The sequence below is a fragment of the Magnolia sinica genome, chromosome 1 (assembly GCF_029962835.1).
Source record: "Magnolia sinica isolate HGM2019 chromosome 1, MsV1, whole genome shotgun sequence".
NCBI lineage: Eukaryota > Viridiplantae > Streptophyta > Magnoliopsida > Magnoliales > Magnoliaceae > Magnolia > Magnolia sinica.
Window position 1 is genome coordinate 131,155,052 of NC_080573.1, and position 17,250 is coordinate 131,172,301.

The following is a 17,250-nucleotide window of genomic DNA, read 5'->3' on the forward strand; positions in this document are numbered from 1 at the left end:
TAATTCATTTTGTTGTGTCTTTTAATAGACTTGGTGCCTAGTTGGTTTTGTCAGAAGGAACCCATTTTTACCGAGACTATATGTAAATTGGCGACGGTAAGGTCTACTTGTCGGGTCAAGGTTGAGTACTGATTGTGCATGTTTTGTTTAAATGAGCTATTTGCGAACCTGACTAACAAATGTTGGATTAATCACGCATCCATAGCATTCAGGAATTATCGAGGTGGCTAGATATTATGGTAGCATGTATCTTTTGAGTATTTTCGATGGTTCCTAGTCCATCGTACGAACGACCCCTTTGTGTGTTAGTCACTGTTGATGCATGTACCTTCATGTAATTTCCCTGGTGGCTAGCCACTATTATTAATAGGTATGCTAGCAATTGCAAGCACATACCATTGGTACTTTCGTTAGTGCTAGTCATTGCAAGCACACACCTTCAGGTATTTCCGCCGGTGATTATCACCGTGATGTATGTACATTTTGATATTTTCATTGATGGCTAGCCGCATTTATGTTGCATGGCAGATAGTCATCGTTGATGCATTTACATATAAGTATTTCCGTTGGTAGCTACCCTCAAGGCCAGTTAGATGTGCATCCCCGGGATAATATGCATTCATATATATGTGCATTTAAATAAGATTGTATTATGGTTGTTAAGGTGTCGTATGATTTTATAGCTTAAGTTATACTTGATTGATATGCTATTGTGTATTCTTAGAGGGAATTTCCATTGAGATTGCCACACACGATTCAAATTCAAGATTAAGTTGGTGAGGAGCTCAGGGTTGAGGACCTTGGCAGCATGGTGTCATTGCTAGTGTGGCTGAGTTACAAGAGCTCGAGTCATTGAATTCCCGACTTTTGTTCTTTTTGTTTAATGTTTGTACATCTCATGCATTTGCATTGTTTATGGTTGATTAGGCTACCATGGGCACCCTATGTACCAATGTGTGTGTGTGTGTGTAATTGTCTTAATATTTTATGATGTGGTCATCATTGCTTATCTCTATTATAAATTTTTTTATTTTTTTATTTTTTTATTTTTAGGGAGGTGAATGCTAGTTTAACTATGAAGACACGTGGAAAGTACGCCCACATGTGACCTTCCCTATTCGACACTCGGGTTCCTGTCATGTGAATATTATACTCGAGTAGCGAAAATCGGGACACCATAAGAGGTGATATCAAATCATTCGTCCGTCATTTAGTTAACTCCATCGAATTCGGGATATGAGTCTCTGTGCTTGGGTGTCGAGTTCCGGGGTGTTGCAATATGCCTCCTTGTTGAGCCTATGCCCTAAAATAACATGTCAAAATGTATGAACAACATGATAAAACATACACATCACGGTGGCCCCCACATATCCCTTGACGTGATTGTCCATCTATAGCTAGGATTTTAATCGCACCCCAATAACTTTCATGAGTTACGATTGCTCATGAGACTTATGATCGCTATCATGAGTTATAATCACTCCCAAAACCTTTAAGTACTCCCTAATTACTTGTGGGATCTATAATTGCTCATGAGGCCTTTAGTTGTTCTTAGTACCTAAATAACTCCCAGGACTTGTAATCATACATTGATTGCTCTCGAATCACTCCCAATGCAATGATTGTTATGAGACTTGAAATCGCGTAAAGGACCTATAATTGCACTTGGGACTTACTATTTGCGGAATTCAATCAAACATGAGGCCGCACTTGTTAATGAGGGTCTATATCAGATTAATATGTGCAATATCTAGGATAATGCGGGCATGCTAGAGTCGTACTCGACTTAAGTTTGATTGAATGTTGGTGCCATTCGCTCTGAGATGGATCGTTTGAAACCGAATTCAATGATTCAAACGCCCCCTCAACCACTAGCTGTACCAACGATCCAACATTTTAAAATGATAGGGGCTAGTCCTTCTGAATGGATTCCCTTTGCCCTGGTTTTAAGACTTACATTTCACCAATAATTACAGCCCAAATGGACATAATTATAATTAAAAAGGTTAAAATTAATGTCAAATTTACTGATGTGTAAGTGATGCTTAGTACAATTGACAAATAAATAAATTTGTCTAGAGAAACAAAGTGAAAGATAAATACCCAAATCAACAATATGAACAGATGACCAAGGTGATTGGTTAGTGGGATGTGACTAGTTGTTTGATATTCCCAGTAAGGACTCAGTTGATTGGGATCCAACAATATAAGGTTGTATATATTTATACTACACATAAGCATACTGTAGTGATGACATTGGACAATAATGATCTGAGTTAACCTCAAATGTTCTACATTATGGCAAAACAGAGGCATATTGACTAAAAACTAAGGGCCTGTCTGGGAGCGTGGATTTGGAACCCCCTGGATTTGAAGTCCTCCTGTTGTGTCTGGCACCCTGGATTCAAAATCCACTATAATTCAAAAGTAACTATGCATAGTATATTTATAGGGGTTTGAATTTAACTACTAAATCAAATTTAATATATCTAATTAGTGCATGTATGTAGTAAGCTTGTTGAAATATATATTTTGCCGAAAATGATGAAATTCCAAGTCTAAGATAGGCCGCAAGCACAATATCACATCCGTGTGACTAGAGCTGTACACGAGTCAAGTTAGCTCGTTAACTTGCTTGGATTGACTTGGAAAAACTTGACTCGTCTTGGATCGAAACTGTGTTTGAGTTGAGCTGAGTTGAGTCGGTTTTAATGAGCTCGAAACATTTATAGTCGAGTCCGAGTTGGACCTAGCTCGACTCGACTCGACTCGGTATTGAGCTTAACTCGACTCGGTTAGGCTTGGATTGATTTTTGAGTCGAGTACATATATGTTCACCCATTCGCCCAACCCTAACCCCAGCGGGAAATGCCCAAATCCTAACCCGTTCGCCCGAATCCCCTTGGCCGTCCGTTTGCTCGAATCCAAACCAACTGTTTGATGAAATGACCCAACCAAGTGTCAGTTAGTGGCAAGGAAGGTATGTATGTGAAACAAATACCCAACTTTTTAAATATTGATTTTCATGTTGCCTACGAGGTGTTTGATGAAATACTTGTAAAAACCGCTGCCACTGTTTTACAAAAAGTGAGAATTTGGGATGCAGTCCATGTGTTTGTGAAAATGTTGTAGAGGCGAACTCGGCTCGAACTGGCCCAAGCTAATGGCTGAACTGAGCCGAGTTAGCCAGTCGAGCTCAGAGACTGAGCCGAGCCGAGTTTGAGCTGGGGTCGGCAAGTGGCCAAGTCGAGTCAAGCAGTTCCAAGCTCGACTCCAATCAACTCGTGTACACCTCTACGAGTGACTAACCAACTATTTTTAACCATTGATTTACATAGACGGTGTTTGGACAACGCGAATCATCATATTAAAGTAATCATAGTGATGCAATTGATAATCTAATTGTTATGGGATATCATCAATGGGCCATGTGCCGGATAGATTAATAGTCTAGTGATAAACATGTCGCACATGCAACTCTTGGAATGATTTTAGATGTAATTCAATCTTTCACCGTGAATTTCAAACCCCCGGTTACTTTATCATGCCAAACATATTACGGGATTTGAAATTCCCTCAAACCCCCTGAAATCCATGGAGTCAGACAGCCCATAAGATAAAATAAAGACAGCATTGCGTTGTAAAGATAGATTATGTTTCGCATGACCATGTAGGTTTTTGTCATGTTCAGTTTATATATATATATATCTTTCCGAAGGTGATGAAACCATAGCCAAGTTTCCTTGTTGATTTAAGACTCATATCAGTTACGACGTTCAATTGTTCTCTGGTCATCCAACTTACCCAAATAGATCTCCATGTATCAAAAATTATTTTTAGCCATTTTGCTAGCGTGGCTATGGAGATCCACGGATCTTATAGGATCAATCTCGTTTGATATGGATCGAGACCCAATCCATTGGTTCTCATTCTCTTTGATATTGATCATATTTTCGAACTTTCATAATCGACATAAAGAGTACCGAACGTATCTACAAAGATCTCCTTTTTTAAATGGGTTGTGAGAACTGACATTATTGGGCACATCTAAATATGTGATAAGATCATTTTCTCGGTGTGTCTTTCATAAATGTGTCAAACACGCGACTTTGGTCTACTACATGAATCAAGGCTATGTGTCATTCGTTGCTTTGTCTCTCCTAAAGATATGCTTACAATTCTGTGTTACTTTACTTTTAGTAAGCAACGTGTTGTTGAGGGATAAGATGTGACAAATATCATCAACCACAAGTATAATTTCATCATCATTAGGTCCATAGTGACACGGACCCAACCTTTTATTGGTCTAAAAGGTGTGCCAAAAACAGGTGTAAACACCTATATTCACTCCTAATACTATTATATATGGTCTAAATTTAGCCATCGTTTCAAAGTCATGTCCAATGCACGACAGCCTCGACGAACCTATAGTTGTTGACGTGTGCCATTCGATGATCATGTGCCAACTCTTGGACTCAATGGAGTATTACCCAATTCGGTGATATGACTAACCTCCTCAAACCATGCCCCAACGCAGCTCAACTTGGATAAGTCACTCCCTATATTGGATTAGTGACAACTTGACCTCGTTGATTTTGAGTCACCCAGTGGATTTTCATAAACAAAAAAGAACAAATCACACTAACATTTTCATTAAGATCCGGGTGGGTGAAATTTCAAATGTAAGCCCACAAATCCTTGCATCCAGCCTAGTTAAAACCCACAAAGTGTTAAAATAAAAAAAAGGTATGGGGAGATAAGTGACATCTAGCTTTAATTGTGATTGCATTGCCTTTTTATTTTTACTTTTTTTGGCCAAAGATTCACTTTTAAAACCGATAGTTATAAGAGGGCACATTCTTTAGTGTTCCGGTTACTGTAATAACAAGTTTACAATCATTGTATGTTTCATATAAAAATTACTATAAAAATGATAGTTTTATAATGTAAAAATATAATAATTATAACTTGCACTATAATTTACAAGGCGTGAATATTGACCAAGCGATACTTGACTCGTGTAAATGATAAGGGCGGCTCATTTACCTTGCATTGCCATTATAACCGGAAAACAAAACTCACCCTTAGGAAGGATAAGTGACACACGGGACCGTGCTCCTTGATGATCAAAACCATCCATTGTTCAATAGTGGATCACAAGATGGACTAAATCCCTGTATGAGCGGCAAATGGATGTTTTATCGCTATATACGAATAGCAGACTGATACAATGTCCGTTGATTACTATACCCCTCATGCTAGGCATGCCGATTCAAGAATCAGGTCTGCCCCGTTGAAGGACGCAAATTGCATCCTACCTTCGCCAATCTCTAGCCACAAACAGGCAGTTTTGTGGGCGGGCCCACTATGATGTATATGTTTATCCACGTCATCCATCCTTTCTCTCACATCATTTTAAGATATGTGTAGAGTTATACACAAGTTGAACCAAGTCGAGCTTGGCACAGTTCGACTTGACTCGGCCAGTAGTTGACCCTAGCTTGAACTTGGCTTGGCTCGGTCCTTAAGCCTAACTGGCCAACTCGACTCAGTTCAATCAGCAGCTCGGGCCAATTCAAGCCACAATGACATTTTTTCAAACACATGGAATGCACTTTCAATTTCTCACAATATGCAAAATAGCAACAGCAGTTTGCAAGCATTTCATCAAACACTCAATAGACAACATCAAAATCAAAATACAAGTTTTATCAAATTTTTTTTTCTGTAGCGATTGATTTCGTGTCATACATTCCTCACCACCAGCCAATCCTGTAGAGAATGTATGCACCTGAAACACTATTTCATTGAATCATTTCATCAAATGCTCGGTGAGCAATGTTAATATCAAAATAACCAAGTCACCGAACTGATTTGATCCGAGTTCGATTCGCGTTGAGGTTTGACCTGGGTCTATTCAAGCCAGACAAGCTTGAACTTGGCTTGAAATATTTTCGACATCAATCAACCCAAACTTAATTTCAAACTGAGTTGAATCAAGCATTTTCTAGTAGAGTCAAGTGAGTTAATTGCGCTAACCCGGTCATGTACAGCTCTAGGTACGTGTACAAAGATGACTGTTGCATTTAATGCAACTTACATTTAATTTTATGTGCATTTAATACAGCCAAAGTTTATTATTTGGTGTGGTCCATTTGAGTGTTGGATCTGCTTCATTTTTTTTGCAAATGCCTTAAAATGATGTGAGAGAAGGGATAAACGGCACGGATATATAGATACATCACTGTGGGCCCGCCCATAGAACTGCCCGTTTACTACCAGAGCCGGGCAGGGTACGACGCCATCCGCGTCCCACGTTGAATATCCAATCTCGCTAACTTTCAACCAGTATGGGGAAGGATAAAGACAAGGCTTGATCGATAGGCTAGACCCAGACGCCTGCTCACGGACGGACGGCATGGATATACAATGAATATATCAAGATGGCCCCACGTTCAGGGTCCCAGCCATATCGCTGGATCCGGATCGCAGCGAAGCTGCAGAAATGTTGAATGCGCAGGAGTGAATGACGGGCATGCAATCGTCAATCAGATGAATTGCATAAATCATATCTAAATCTAAACAATCCAAATAACGATGGCCACTGTTGATGGGGGCGTATCGCCAGTATTAGGTAGATCTCACGTCACAACTTCTGACTAACAGACAGCTACCTGTTGAATATGGACATCGAACTTCTTGTTTTCCCATACATACCCTACGTGACCACTAAATAACTCTATGAAACTCAGTGATGTGTGGGTTTTATCCATGCCGTCCATCCATTCCTCTATGGAATTTTATGTTATGAGCAAAAAATAAGGGGATCCAAGATCTAAGTGGACAACAAAGCGAGACTGAACACTCACCGTTAAGAAATTATTGGGACCGGTGGAAGTTTCGATGGAGCTGATATGTGTCGTGCACATGACTTTAAGGTTGGATGGCAAATAAACATCACTGTGGATCTTAATAGGTTTTCAACTGTGGGTATCATTATTTGTCATCCACAATGTGGATAAAATTACACAGACATGAATGAAGGAAACAAACAAATATCAGACTAATATAAAACATCCGTGAATCCCAATAGCTTTTCAACTGTGGACATTCAATTTATACTGTTTTGGGTGGTGTGGTCCACTTAAGCTTTGGCCATGCTTCAATTTTGGTCTGAAGCTCTAAATATTTATGCTAAAATGGATGAAAGGTGCGGATGAAATGCATGATTGACAGTGACTCTAGAGTTTAGTATTTAACTTCTTCCATGTACCTCGTTCTAAGCGTCCAAATGGTGGGTACTGAATCGGTTATCAATCCATTGCCGAAGCGGTTTGGCTGGTGTAATACTTGCCTGGTGCGTTGAAGTCATCTAGTTTTGTGAGTCTCATCATGATGAATGTGTCATATTCAAACTGTACATTCATTTGCCGAGGGCCTCTCAATGCTTGAGTTGAAACACAAAAGAGACACAAAGATAAAGTATTCCACGTTGCAAAAAGTAGTATAGAATTGGATGTCCACCATTGAAGCCTATTTGATAGTAACAGAAGTTTTGAATTAATATAATATTTATTTTTACCCTTCATCCAGGCTAGTATAAACTTACGATCTAAATTAAATTTAAAATAAATATTCTGATGAGCCCTACAAATATTGTGAGAATCACCATCCACAATGTTATATGTGGTGTGGTTACTTAAGTTTTGGATATGATTATTTTTGGGATCATGCTCTAAAAATATCTTTACATGCTGATGAAAAGTATATATATAATAAATACATCAATGTGAGACCACGGAACTTTAATCTACCTTTAACCGTTAATACAACTTGAGAGAGTAACAGCTTGTCTTAGCACGACAGGTACTCACACCAGCCAGGTCGGTGGTGTGTAGTACACCAGCCAATCCCATTCCATCAATCGCATACTGGAGGAGATCTCAGGATAGGCATTGACAGCCTACAACAAGCTATACTTGGGCACTCCGAAATTGTACACGTGTCGCATATGAACTTAAATAAAATCAATCACTGTCATAAAGTCACGGGACCCAAATAAGATTGTTTGAACAATCTTGGCCTCTGATTCGTGGATACTTCTTCGTTGAAATAAGATCATTGGATTTTTTTTAAAAATTATTTAACCGTCCAATAAATGTCTACCAAACAGATAGTAAATTTATTAAATAACCCTAATTTTTGGTTCACTATACATTTAAACTTGGATCCATGGTTTGGCAAGTTTAATTTGAATCAATTGTTTGCCGCACGTGAAATATCTAAGTGCCTGCGTATCATCAACCACGCTAACCCAGAGCATCGACTTTTTCACCCTTTTGCCTCTTTCGTCTTGACAAACTGATAGGATGATGGCCGTTGCACCACACACGGACAATTCCACCATATAGGTGGCATGAAACTCAGCAAACGGGAGCGGAGTAGGTGCGGCCCGGCCTCACACATGACGGTGCGGCGCTTACTGTGAGGCCCACCTTGATGTATGTATGCTATATCCACGACGACCATCCATTTTACCAGAACATTTCATGGCATGATCCGAAAAATGAAATGGATCCAAATCTCAGGTGGACCATTTCAAAGAAAATAATGGTGATTGGACATTAAAAACTTCTTGTGGGCCATAAAATATTGTATCAAGACTATTTATTTTTTTAATTCATCCATGTTTATGTGACCGTCAATAGGTTGAATGACAAATAAACATTAGGGTGGGCACTAGGAAATTTCTACCGCTGGACGTTCAATTACCACTGTTTCTATAGTATGGTACACATAAGATTTGTATCTTCTTAGCTTTTTGGCATAATGAAGTAAAACGATCTGGAAAAAAAGGTTGGACGGCAGGGATATAATATATATCAATCAATGTGGGACCCACGTTAAGGCCTCACCGTCATGGGTGAGTCACACGCCGCACCTAATCCAATCCCCAACAAACAGCGAGACACGTCATAGATGAGTTATTAATGTAAAATTACACGGAAAGGATGATTCAACTTACCAACCGGTGGACATCCAATGGACGGCAGAAGGAAAAAGCAGTAAACGTGTCCGGATTCAACAAATAGATGCCCAGTAATTAAAATCTAGTACAATCGAATCAATCTGAAGCGGGCCCACTAACTGGTCGGTTTGGATTTTAGTAAAAATCTCACACGTACATTACTAAAATCCAGCACCTTTACTTGTCGTACAATGCCCGACGCCCATCATTCCCTGTTGCGCGAGGGGGGTATAATAGGCAACGTTGCAGCCCATTGACCGCACGCACGTATTGCTCTACTCTCTTCCCCAGTGCGCACGCGTTACCCTACGCACCCCCCAACCATTCAGGACCAGCCCACGCGAGTCAACGGATCAAACTCAGTAGATTGGCCTCATAATCCAAATAGTCGGCCCACCAGTAATATATGAGGAGAACCGATCACCTAAACCGGGCATTTGTAGAAGTGGGTCATGGGTTAATATAGCATACAACAGATTCTAGATGATCGGTTCTCATCTGCCCAGCTTTCGGACCTGGCTGGTCCGCTAGTCTGATGTGAGACGGCCTAAAGCAGTCTGGGATCCGGCCCAAGTGGCTCGAGGATTATCCTAAACCGGAAAATATTGGCCCGGCCCGGACCATCCAACTCATTTGCCTGTCTTCTTTTCAAGCAGTCATTAGAGAAAGCAAAAGGAAGGAAAGACATTGTGATTGGAGAAAAAAAGGGTGAGAGAGAGAGAGAGAGAGAGAGCAGCTGCTGCATTTCGGCATTCTCCATACATCTCTTCGAAATTGCAGCATTTTCGGGAGGATTTCGAGAAGCAGCAGCAGCCATGGATTTGCTTCCAGCAGAGGCTCCATCGATCGCTCGAAAGCAGGGTTTCAGGTCATTGAAGCTCGTCAATATCGCCATGGACGATATTCTCGAACAGAACCCTGTGGGGGTCGTCTACGGTCGCCTTGATAACGGCCTCTCTTATTACGTCCGGTCAAATTCCAAGCCCAAGATGAGAGCGGCCCTCGCCCTCGCTGTCAAGGTCGGGTGAGTACTTCTGAAAAATTTCCCTTTCTATTATTATTATTATTATTATTTAAAATTTTTATCTTTCTAATTGATTTGGTTCGGTTAGGTTTGGTTCTTATTGGAGTTTGGTTTAGGTAAGAAATTGATTGGTTTTCTTGGTAATTTTGTTGAATATTGGCTAATGGGGTTTTGATCTTTTTGGGATTTGAGAGCTGGGTATTGGTGAATTCGATTGTTTGCAGGAGGAACTGGTGAAATTTCTTTTTCTTCGCAGACATTGATTGATTTGGTTTGGTTCTTCTCGTGGTTCAACTCGTGAGCAAACTGTTATTTTATTTAACCTTTGCTGAATTTGGGAGATGGACTTTTGTTTTTGGAGTTTGGGGAACTGCGTCTTGGTGAATTTGATTGTTGATTGGAGAATTTTTTTTTTTTTTTTGGGTGGGTGTTGGTTACGTCTATCCTTTAAGTGGTGTTTGGGAGAGGAAACTTACCTGTAAGCTTGTTTCAACCTGTAAGTAAGTTACAGGCAAAAGTTACAAAAAACTTTCATGGCTTGAGGCTATGTTTCCACTTACTTGTAAGTAAGTTACAGGCCAACAGTCTGATTTTTGAAAAGAGGGGAAGAGGGGGGAAGCACACCTCCATTACTAGCCATTGAAGAATTTCCAAGCTCTTTGTGTGTGTGTGTGTGTCTCTCTCTCTCTCTCTCCCCCTCTCCCTCTCCCTCTCCTTCTCTCTCTCTCTCTGTGTCTCTCTCCCTCTCTGTAGTGGGCCTGTTCTGCCAGGGTTTTTTTGGTTTTTTTTTTTTTCGTTTAATTCAATCTCTGTTCTTGCATTTGAATCGGCCCTGATTCGGTGAGGCCGTGACAGTGGTGCCCACATAGCATATATCTACACTGTCCATCAGATTTTCCAGCTCATTTTAGCACATGGGTCCAAAAATGAAGCAGATCCATTCAGGTGGGACACCTCGTAGGAAACAATGTTGATTGAATGCTCACCATTAAAACTTCCTAGTGCCCACCGTAATGTTTATTTGCCATCCAACCTGTTGATAAGCTCACAGATCTGGATGAAGAGAAAACGAAAATATCAGCTTGATCCAAAACTTTTGTGGCCCACAAGAAGTTTTTATTGGTGGGTGTTTAGTCACCAGACTCACCACTGTTTCTTTTGGTGTGGCCCACCTTAGATTTGGATCTCCTTCGTTTTTTGGCACATGCCCTAAAATGAGCTGGCAAAACTGATGAACGATGTGGATATATAAAACATACACAAAGGTGGGCCCCACAATCACGGCCATTACTCTTTCTATTTTTATAATTTTTATTTTCTTCCCATCTATCAAACTGTTGAAAATATGGATCCCATTGTGGTGAACTGTAGGCCATAAGCTATCGAGATTCTAACTTTTGTGTGCATTATGAGACTTTCACTTTACAAGAATGCTCATGTTCTCTTGGACATAGAACTGCATCTTCTCTGTATTTCTCAAGTGTTAATATCATTTTCAACTTGCTGGAAATTCATTTCTAGCTATCCAGCTGCATCTTCTTTTTATTTCTCAAGTTCTGGGATCACTTCTAACTTGCTGAAAAATTCCAGCTATTTTCCAGAAATCAATTTATAACTGTCCAGCTATTTGATCCCCACTTGCCGAATAGTTGCCAAAATTTTAGTTTGAAGGCTTTTTGTTGTAGTTTGTTTGTATGTTTCTCTCCCTTGCAAAATATATTTTGGATTGAAAATAAGAATTTTTAGTTTCCTTGTTGCTTATCTTAAGATACCATTCTACATCACAGGTAATTTGAGCCCACTTTTATGGCCCACCTGATGATTAGTTTAGCTTAAGGAGTGGCTCAATTATTCATCTAGATGGGCTTAAAAAAATGGCATGCTTCGTGCCAAGCTTTCTTATGTGTCAATCAGATCTTGGAATGATTCCCCTATTCCAAGTTTTGCTTGGTGTGAATATACATCTTCTTACTTGTAGCTAACTTACAAGTTACCCAAACACAAAACCAACTTACCTATAACTAACTTACAACTTACATTCAAACAAGATTACCTGTAAGTTACTTTCACCTTACAACTTAAAGAACTTATAGGCATCCAAATGCGCGTTTATTTCTTTTGTTACCCACGTCTGTATTGGAGTTTTGCACCTTTCAAAAAAAAAAAAAGTATTGGATTTTCGCAAAATTGAAGATGAGGTGACATGGTTTTCTTTATTTGTTTTGAGAAATGTTACTTGTAGTTCACTTCAAGAAGTTAATTTCTATGGAATAGATTCCTAGGTACTTCTATTGAACATACTAGGTGAGTTTTTGGTTTCTGATTGCCAGTTCTGGGCATTGGTTTTCATGAATTTGCTTTCAAATAGTGGAATTTGGTTTCACTTGTTAAATTGAGAATTTTCTGCAACGGGGCATTTGATTTTTTCCCCTTTTGTTTTCAATTTTGAAATCCTTTTCTTTTAATGAGTTATTGTAAATTTGCGGAGGGAATGAACTGATTTATGCTGAGAAATATAGACGTGGTTCATGACAAAAGTAAACAGTTATTGATAGGATTTCTTGGTAGTTTTACTTGAATTTTGTGATGTTGTTATCATTATTATTGTTTTCTTTTCCTTTTTGAAAACCTTTCTTTTAATGGGTTTCCGTAAATTTGTAGATTGAACAAAGTGATTTATATTGAGAAATATATATAGAGGTTAATGACAAACACCAAATGTAGTTTATAGGATTTATTGGTAGTTCTATTGAATTTTGCTGGTGTGTCTCCTCTTTGCATTAGTTGTATGATCTCTCATCATCCTCATTGTAGTGCCTTTTAGTTTTTGCTTTAATAAAATCGCCATTACCATTCCAAAAAAATGCAGATGTGTTCTAATTGGATTACTGAGAGAAATGTTGGATGTAGGTCTCTTCTCAAAACAAATCATTTGATGCAAAGGGTTTTCTAAGCCATAGTTGAATTAGACCGATGGATTTAAGTTGGTTTTCTTGCAATTCTATGTATGCAACTTGCTATCTGTTGCGCATCCTTCTATGCACCTTTTCCATAATAATAGATAACTTTGCTGTTGGGATGTTCTAAGGCCATAATCAGTAAGCAAATTTTAATAGAACAAGAAGAAGCCACAGATAATTGAAGCATTACAGATGATCACTTCCCCATTGGATTTACTGGATGTGCAAATGGTTTGCAGTTGGAGTGGTTTCTTTTCTGCAGGAATATTCTATACTGTGGAATCTGTCTTTATTGCTGTCATGCCTTTTCATTTGGTCTGATTTATGGTACCTTTTTTTTTCTCTGAACTTTGTTTTTTGAAAGGTAAAGAACTTTTATTGATGAAATGCCAAAAAGGTGAATAAATCAGATTCGGACTATTATCTGTTTGCCCCCACTATCATTGGCGTGTGTTGGCCAATGCTCACCTTACATTGTTTTGATAATCAATCAGTCATCAGTTTCATGCCTAGTGTTAGTCTTAGCCAATAGTGTGCAGTTTCAGGAGCAATAATTTTTTGGTGAAAATATATTTGGTTGATAGTAGTAAGTCAAAGGTTTCTTTGAACATACTTCTTGTAGCTTTATTTTTGTTTTGTTGTATGCATTTCTGCAATCTGGAAATATTATATGAGTCAGTTCATTGGGTTTATGGCAGCTCAGTTTTGGAAGAAGAGGAGGAACGTGGGGTTGCTCACATAGTCGAACATCTTGCTTTCAGTGCCACTAAGAATTATACAAATCATGACATTGTTAAGTTTCTGGAAAGCATTGGGGCCGAGTTTGGTGCTTGTCAGAATGCTATGACATCTGCAGATGAAACAATATATGAATTGTTTGTTCCTGTCGACAAGCCTGAGCTTTTATCTGAGGCCATATCAGTTTTGGCAGAATTTAGCTGTGAGGTAGTGGCATTTTCTGTTATGTTTTGGTCAAACCATGGCTTTTCGATCTCTAATATCTTGTTAATTCAGTCCATGTATTTATGTGACTAGATTCGAGTTTCAGCAGATGACCTGGAGAAAGAGAGAGGAGCTGTTTTGGAAGAATACAGAGGAGGGCGGAATGCTGCAGGGCGGATGCAGGACGCACACTGGGTTCTGATGATGGAAGGTTCAAAGGTTCTGCTACTGAATCTTATTCACTGTAGTATTTTGCATTAATTTCCCTTATGTTCTTATAAAGTATTTCATCCTGTAATTTTGTTTGGTTGAGATGAATAAATTTGCATGAATACAAAAGATTACCCACAACTTCATTTTGGGAATCTCCACATGTTGCTTTGTGAGTTGGTCTTAACCATTCTCTTGTGACATCCAAAGAATCCAACCATGATTCCCTTGGCAGCATCTGCCATGTGCATTCTAGAGTCAATTTACTAAATATGCAAATACTCATATTTTTCGCTATTATTTGATTCTTAAATATGCAAATATGTGTATTTTAGAATCTTTTGATGGATCATTGAAAAATTCCACCATTTCCCCCATGTTCCTCTATTTTTTCCCTAAGTCAGCATTACATGCTTTTAGATCCCCATTAAGGAGAAACTTATTATGTATGCGCCTTTTTTGCAATTATTTGATTCCTAAATATGCAAATATGTGCACTTTAGCATCTCCTGAAGTTTTATTGAGAAATTCCACCATTTCCATGTGTTTCCCCAATGTTTCCCTCAGTCAGCAATACATTTCTGGGTATCAATGATAATATCGACGTTATCAAAACATGTTTCTGTATCCACAGCTAGCGATACATGTAACGATACCGATACTTCGAACACTGGTTGTACCCAATATATGAATTGGTTTTGTTGTAAAAGAAGCTGCCCAGAACTATGTGATGACATGAATATCATAAGCACTGACCAAATGAGTGGTTTCCCATCATATCATTACCCATGTGGTAGTAAAACAGAGTGAAATCTTGATGGACATCATGTAGAATCTCTGCGTGGACATTCATGGGTTTTCCTCTCTGTTTGACAAGCACCGATATGGGAATCTTGAGAATTTGTTTTTTTATAAATTCAGTGCAAGTGCACGTAGGCGTTTCAAATTCTGAAAAAAAAGTAGAAATTTGCAGGTATGGAATGACGGCATGTTTCTTTGGTACTAGGAGTCATTAATAAGCTGCTGCTTGGTATTCTCAACATGTAGGCGTTGATATAACTGGTTCCATCTTTAGAGCATATTGCATTTCTTAGGATAAAGATATTGTGTAGATTAATATGAATCGCTTGTAAGTTCCACTGCTTTAAATTAATTATTTCTGCTTTTTTGAAGAGCTATCTTCAAGTAGTAAGCATAATGGTAAATTATTATAAATTTGCTAGTTGGTTGCAGTATGCTGAGCGGATTCCTATTGGGTTGGAAAAGGTGATTCGAACAGTTTCTTCTGAAACGGTCAAGCAATTTTATAAGAGATGGTACCATTTACACAATATGGCTGTGGTTGCTGTTGGAGATTTTACTGATACACAGGTTTGAATTGGTCAGATTCAGATTTCCCTCTTAAAATGATAAATACTTTTTTCCTTGTCAGCTTTGTGATATGTCTTTCTAAGCAGTCCAGTTGTTTTCTTGCAGAGTGTAGTTGAATTGATAAGGACTCACTTTGGGGGAAAAGTTTCAATCTCCACCCCGCCACTTATACCAGAATTTCCTGTTCCATCTCATGGCGAACCACGCTTTTCATGTTTTGTTGAATCTGAAGCTGGTGGGGTCAGTACTCTGAAGATCTCTGTGTATTTATTTACTGATAGAATACTGTGTGTGTTTTCCAGCCATTCTTGAATGGTGGCAACTCATCTGCGGTACACTGGGCATACATGTGCATCAATTAAGACCTACCAAATCATGGGATCCACTGTGGATGGAGCATAGGATAATAATGATACTGGTCGGACGAACTTACCATCTGATACATGTTGAACTACTGACCATTTTCTTTACAGTGGCCATTTGATGGCTGTCAATTGGATGGTTGGAATTGCTCAGTCTCTGTGATTTTCTGGATATGCTTCATTAGTGCATTCACAATGGGGCCCATGATTCAGACGATCTGGATTGATAAAAATGTCAGCCATGTGTAGTGCGGATTAGTCAACGTTTAAAATATGGTGGGAATCACACAGTAGTCTAGACTCTAGCACATCTATTTATGCATGCGCAAGTCAATACAGAGACTCAAATATTTGTAATGCATACAGAGACATGCATGCATGGAGGCCTATGTATTGAACTCATTCGCATGACAATGATGTCAGTGCTGACAGTGTTCTCTTGGATTGGCTTTTAACAGTCTGCAGTGATGATCAGCTGTAAGATGCCGGTTGGCATGATGACGACAGTGAAGGATTACAGGAATTCTTTAGCAGAAGCTATGTTCCATTGTGCCTTGAACCAGAGGTTTTTCAAAATATCTCGAAGAAAGGATCCACCATACTTCTCTTGCTCTTCAGTTGCCGATGTTCTTGTTTCTCCTGTGAAGGCATATATAATGACTTCAACTTGCAAAGAGCGGGGTACTATTGAGTCCCTGGAATCAATGCTGATGGAGGTATCTTTGGCATATTAAAACGATCGCTTGTTTGCTTCTATATTATTCTTAAGGTTGTCTTGTTTTTCAGGTTGCAAGGGTTCGGCTTCATGGGTTTTCAGATCGTGAAATTTCTATCGTCCGTGCTTTAATGATGTCGGAGATTGAATCTGCTTTTCTGGAGCGTGATCAGATACAATCAACAACTCTGCGGGATGAATATTTGCAAGTATGTTCAAATAACTAATTTCTTCAAAAATATCCATGCATCTATTTTTTATTCTTGTCCACCATAGTATTGAACTTCACAAGATTTTTCCATGATGGAAGACATTGTACATGTTCTATGCTTCCTTGTGTTCCTCTTTTCTGTTTGCCTTGAACTTCTGAATTGCTATCTGTATTAACACCAGAAAAGAGGGCATCATATTCTGTCACTGAATACTTCGATGTTTCTTTGTGATCAACCGACTCCGTTGTCGGCCCACTGCATGGCATTCATGGATAGTGTCCTTTTTTAAGAATTCATCTTGCATTAAAGTATTGATGCTCGAAGTGACCTGGAGTGCTGCATAGATGCTATCACATCCATGTTTGCATTATCACACTTTTGGTTGGTTTAAAATTTTCAGCTCGTTTATGTCACAGCTTTAGTCGA

General features: G+C 39.0%; 1 protein-coding gene across 5 annotated transcripts in view; it reads left to right on the forward strand.

Annotated features, from left to right (window-relative positions):
- The first annotated feature begins 9,674 nt into the window (after window positions 1–9,674).
- Window positions 9,675–17,250, forward strand: part of LOC131217372 (zinc protease PQQL-like) — a 43,824-nt gene continuing 36,248 nt past the window's right edge. Inside the window, exons 1-7 of one of the 5 annotated variants that reach the window (XM_058212302.1) lie at window positions 9,675–10,052; window positions 13,711–13,957; window positions 14,048–14,173; window positions 15,398–15,535; window positions 15,641–15,775; window positions 16,356–16,613; window positions 16,684–16,821. In XM_058212302.1, coding sequence (XP_058068285.1) covers window positions 9,844–10,052; window positions 13,711–13,957; window positions 14,048–14,173; window positions 15,398–15,535; window positions 15,641–15,775; window positions 16,356–16,613; window positions 16,684–16,821 — 1,251 coding nt within the window. In that variant the 5' untranslated portion in view covers window positions 9,675–9,843. The remainder of the gene's footprint in view (window positions 10,053–13,710; window positions 13,958–14,047; window positions 14,174–15,397; window positions 15,536–15,640; window positions 15,776–16,355; window positions 16,614–16,683; window positions 16,822–17,250) is intronic. The other 4 variants (XM_058212295.1, XM_058212289.1, XM_058212310.1 and 1 more) reach the window with 4 other exon arrangements.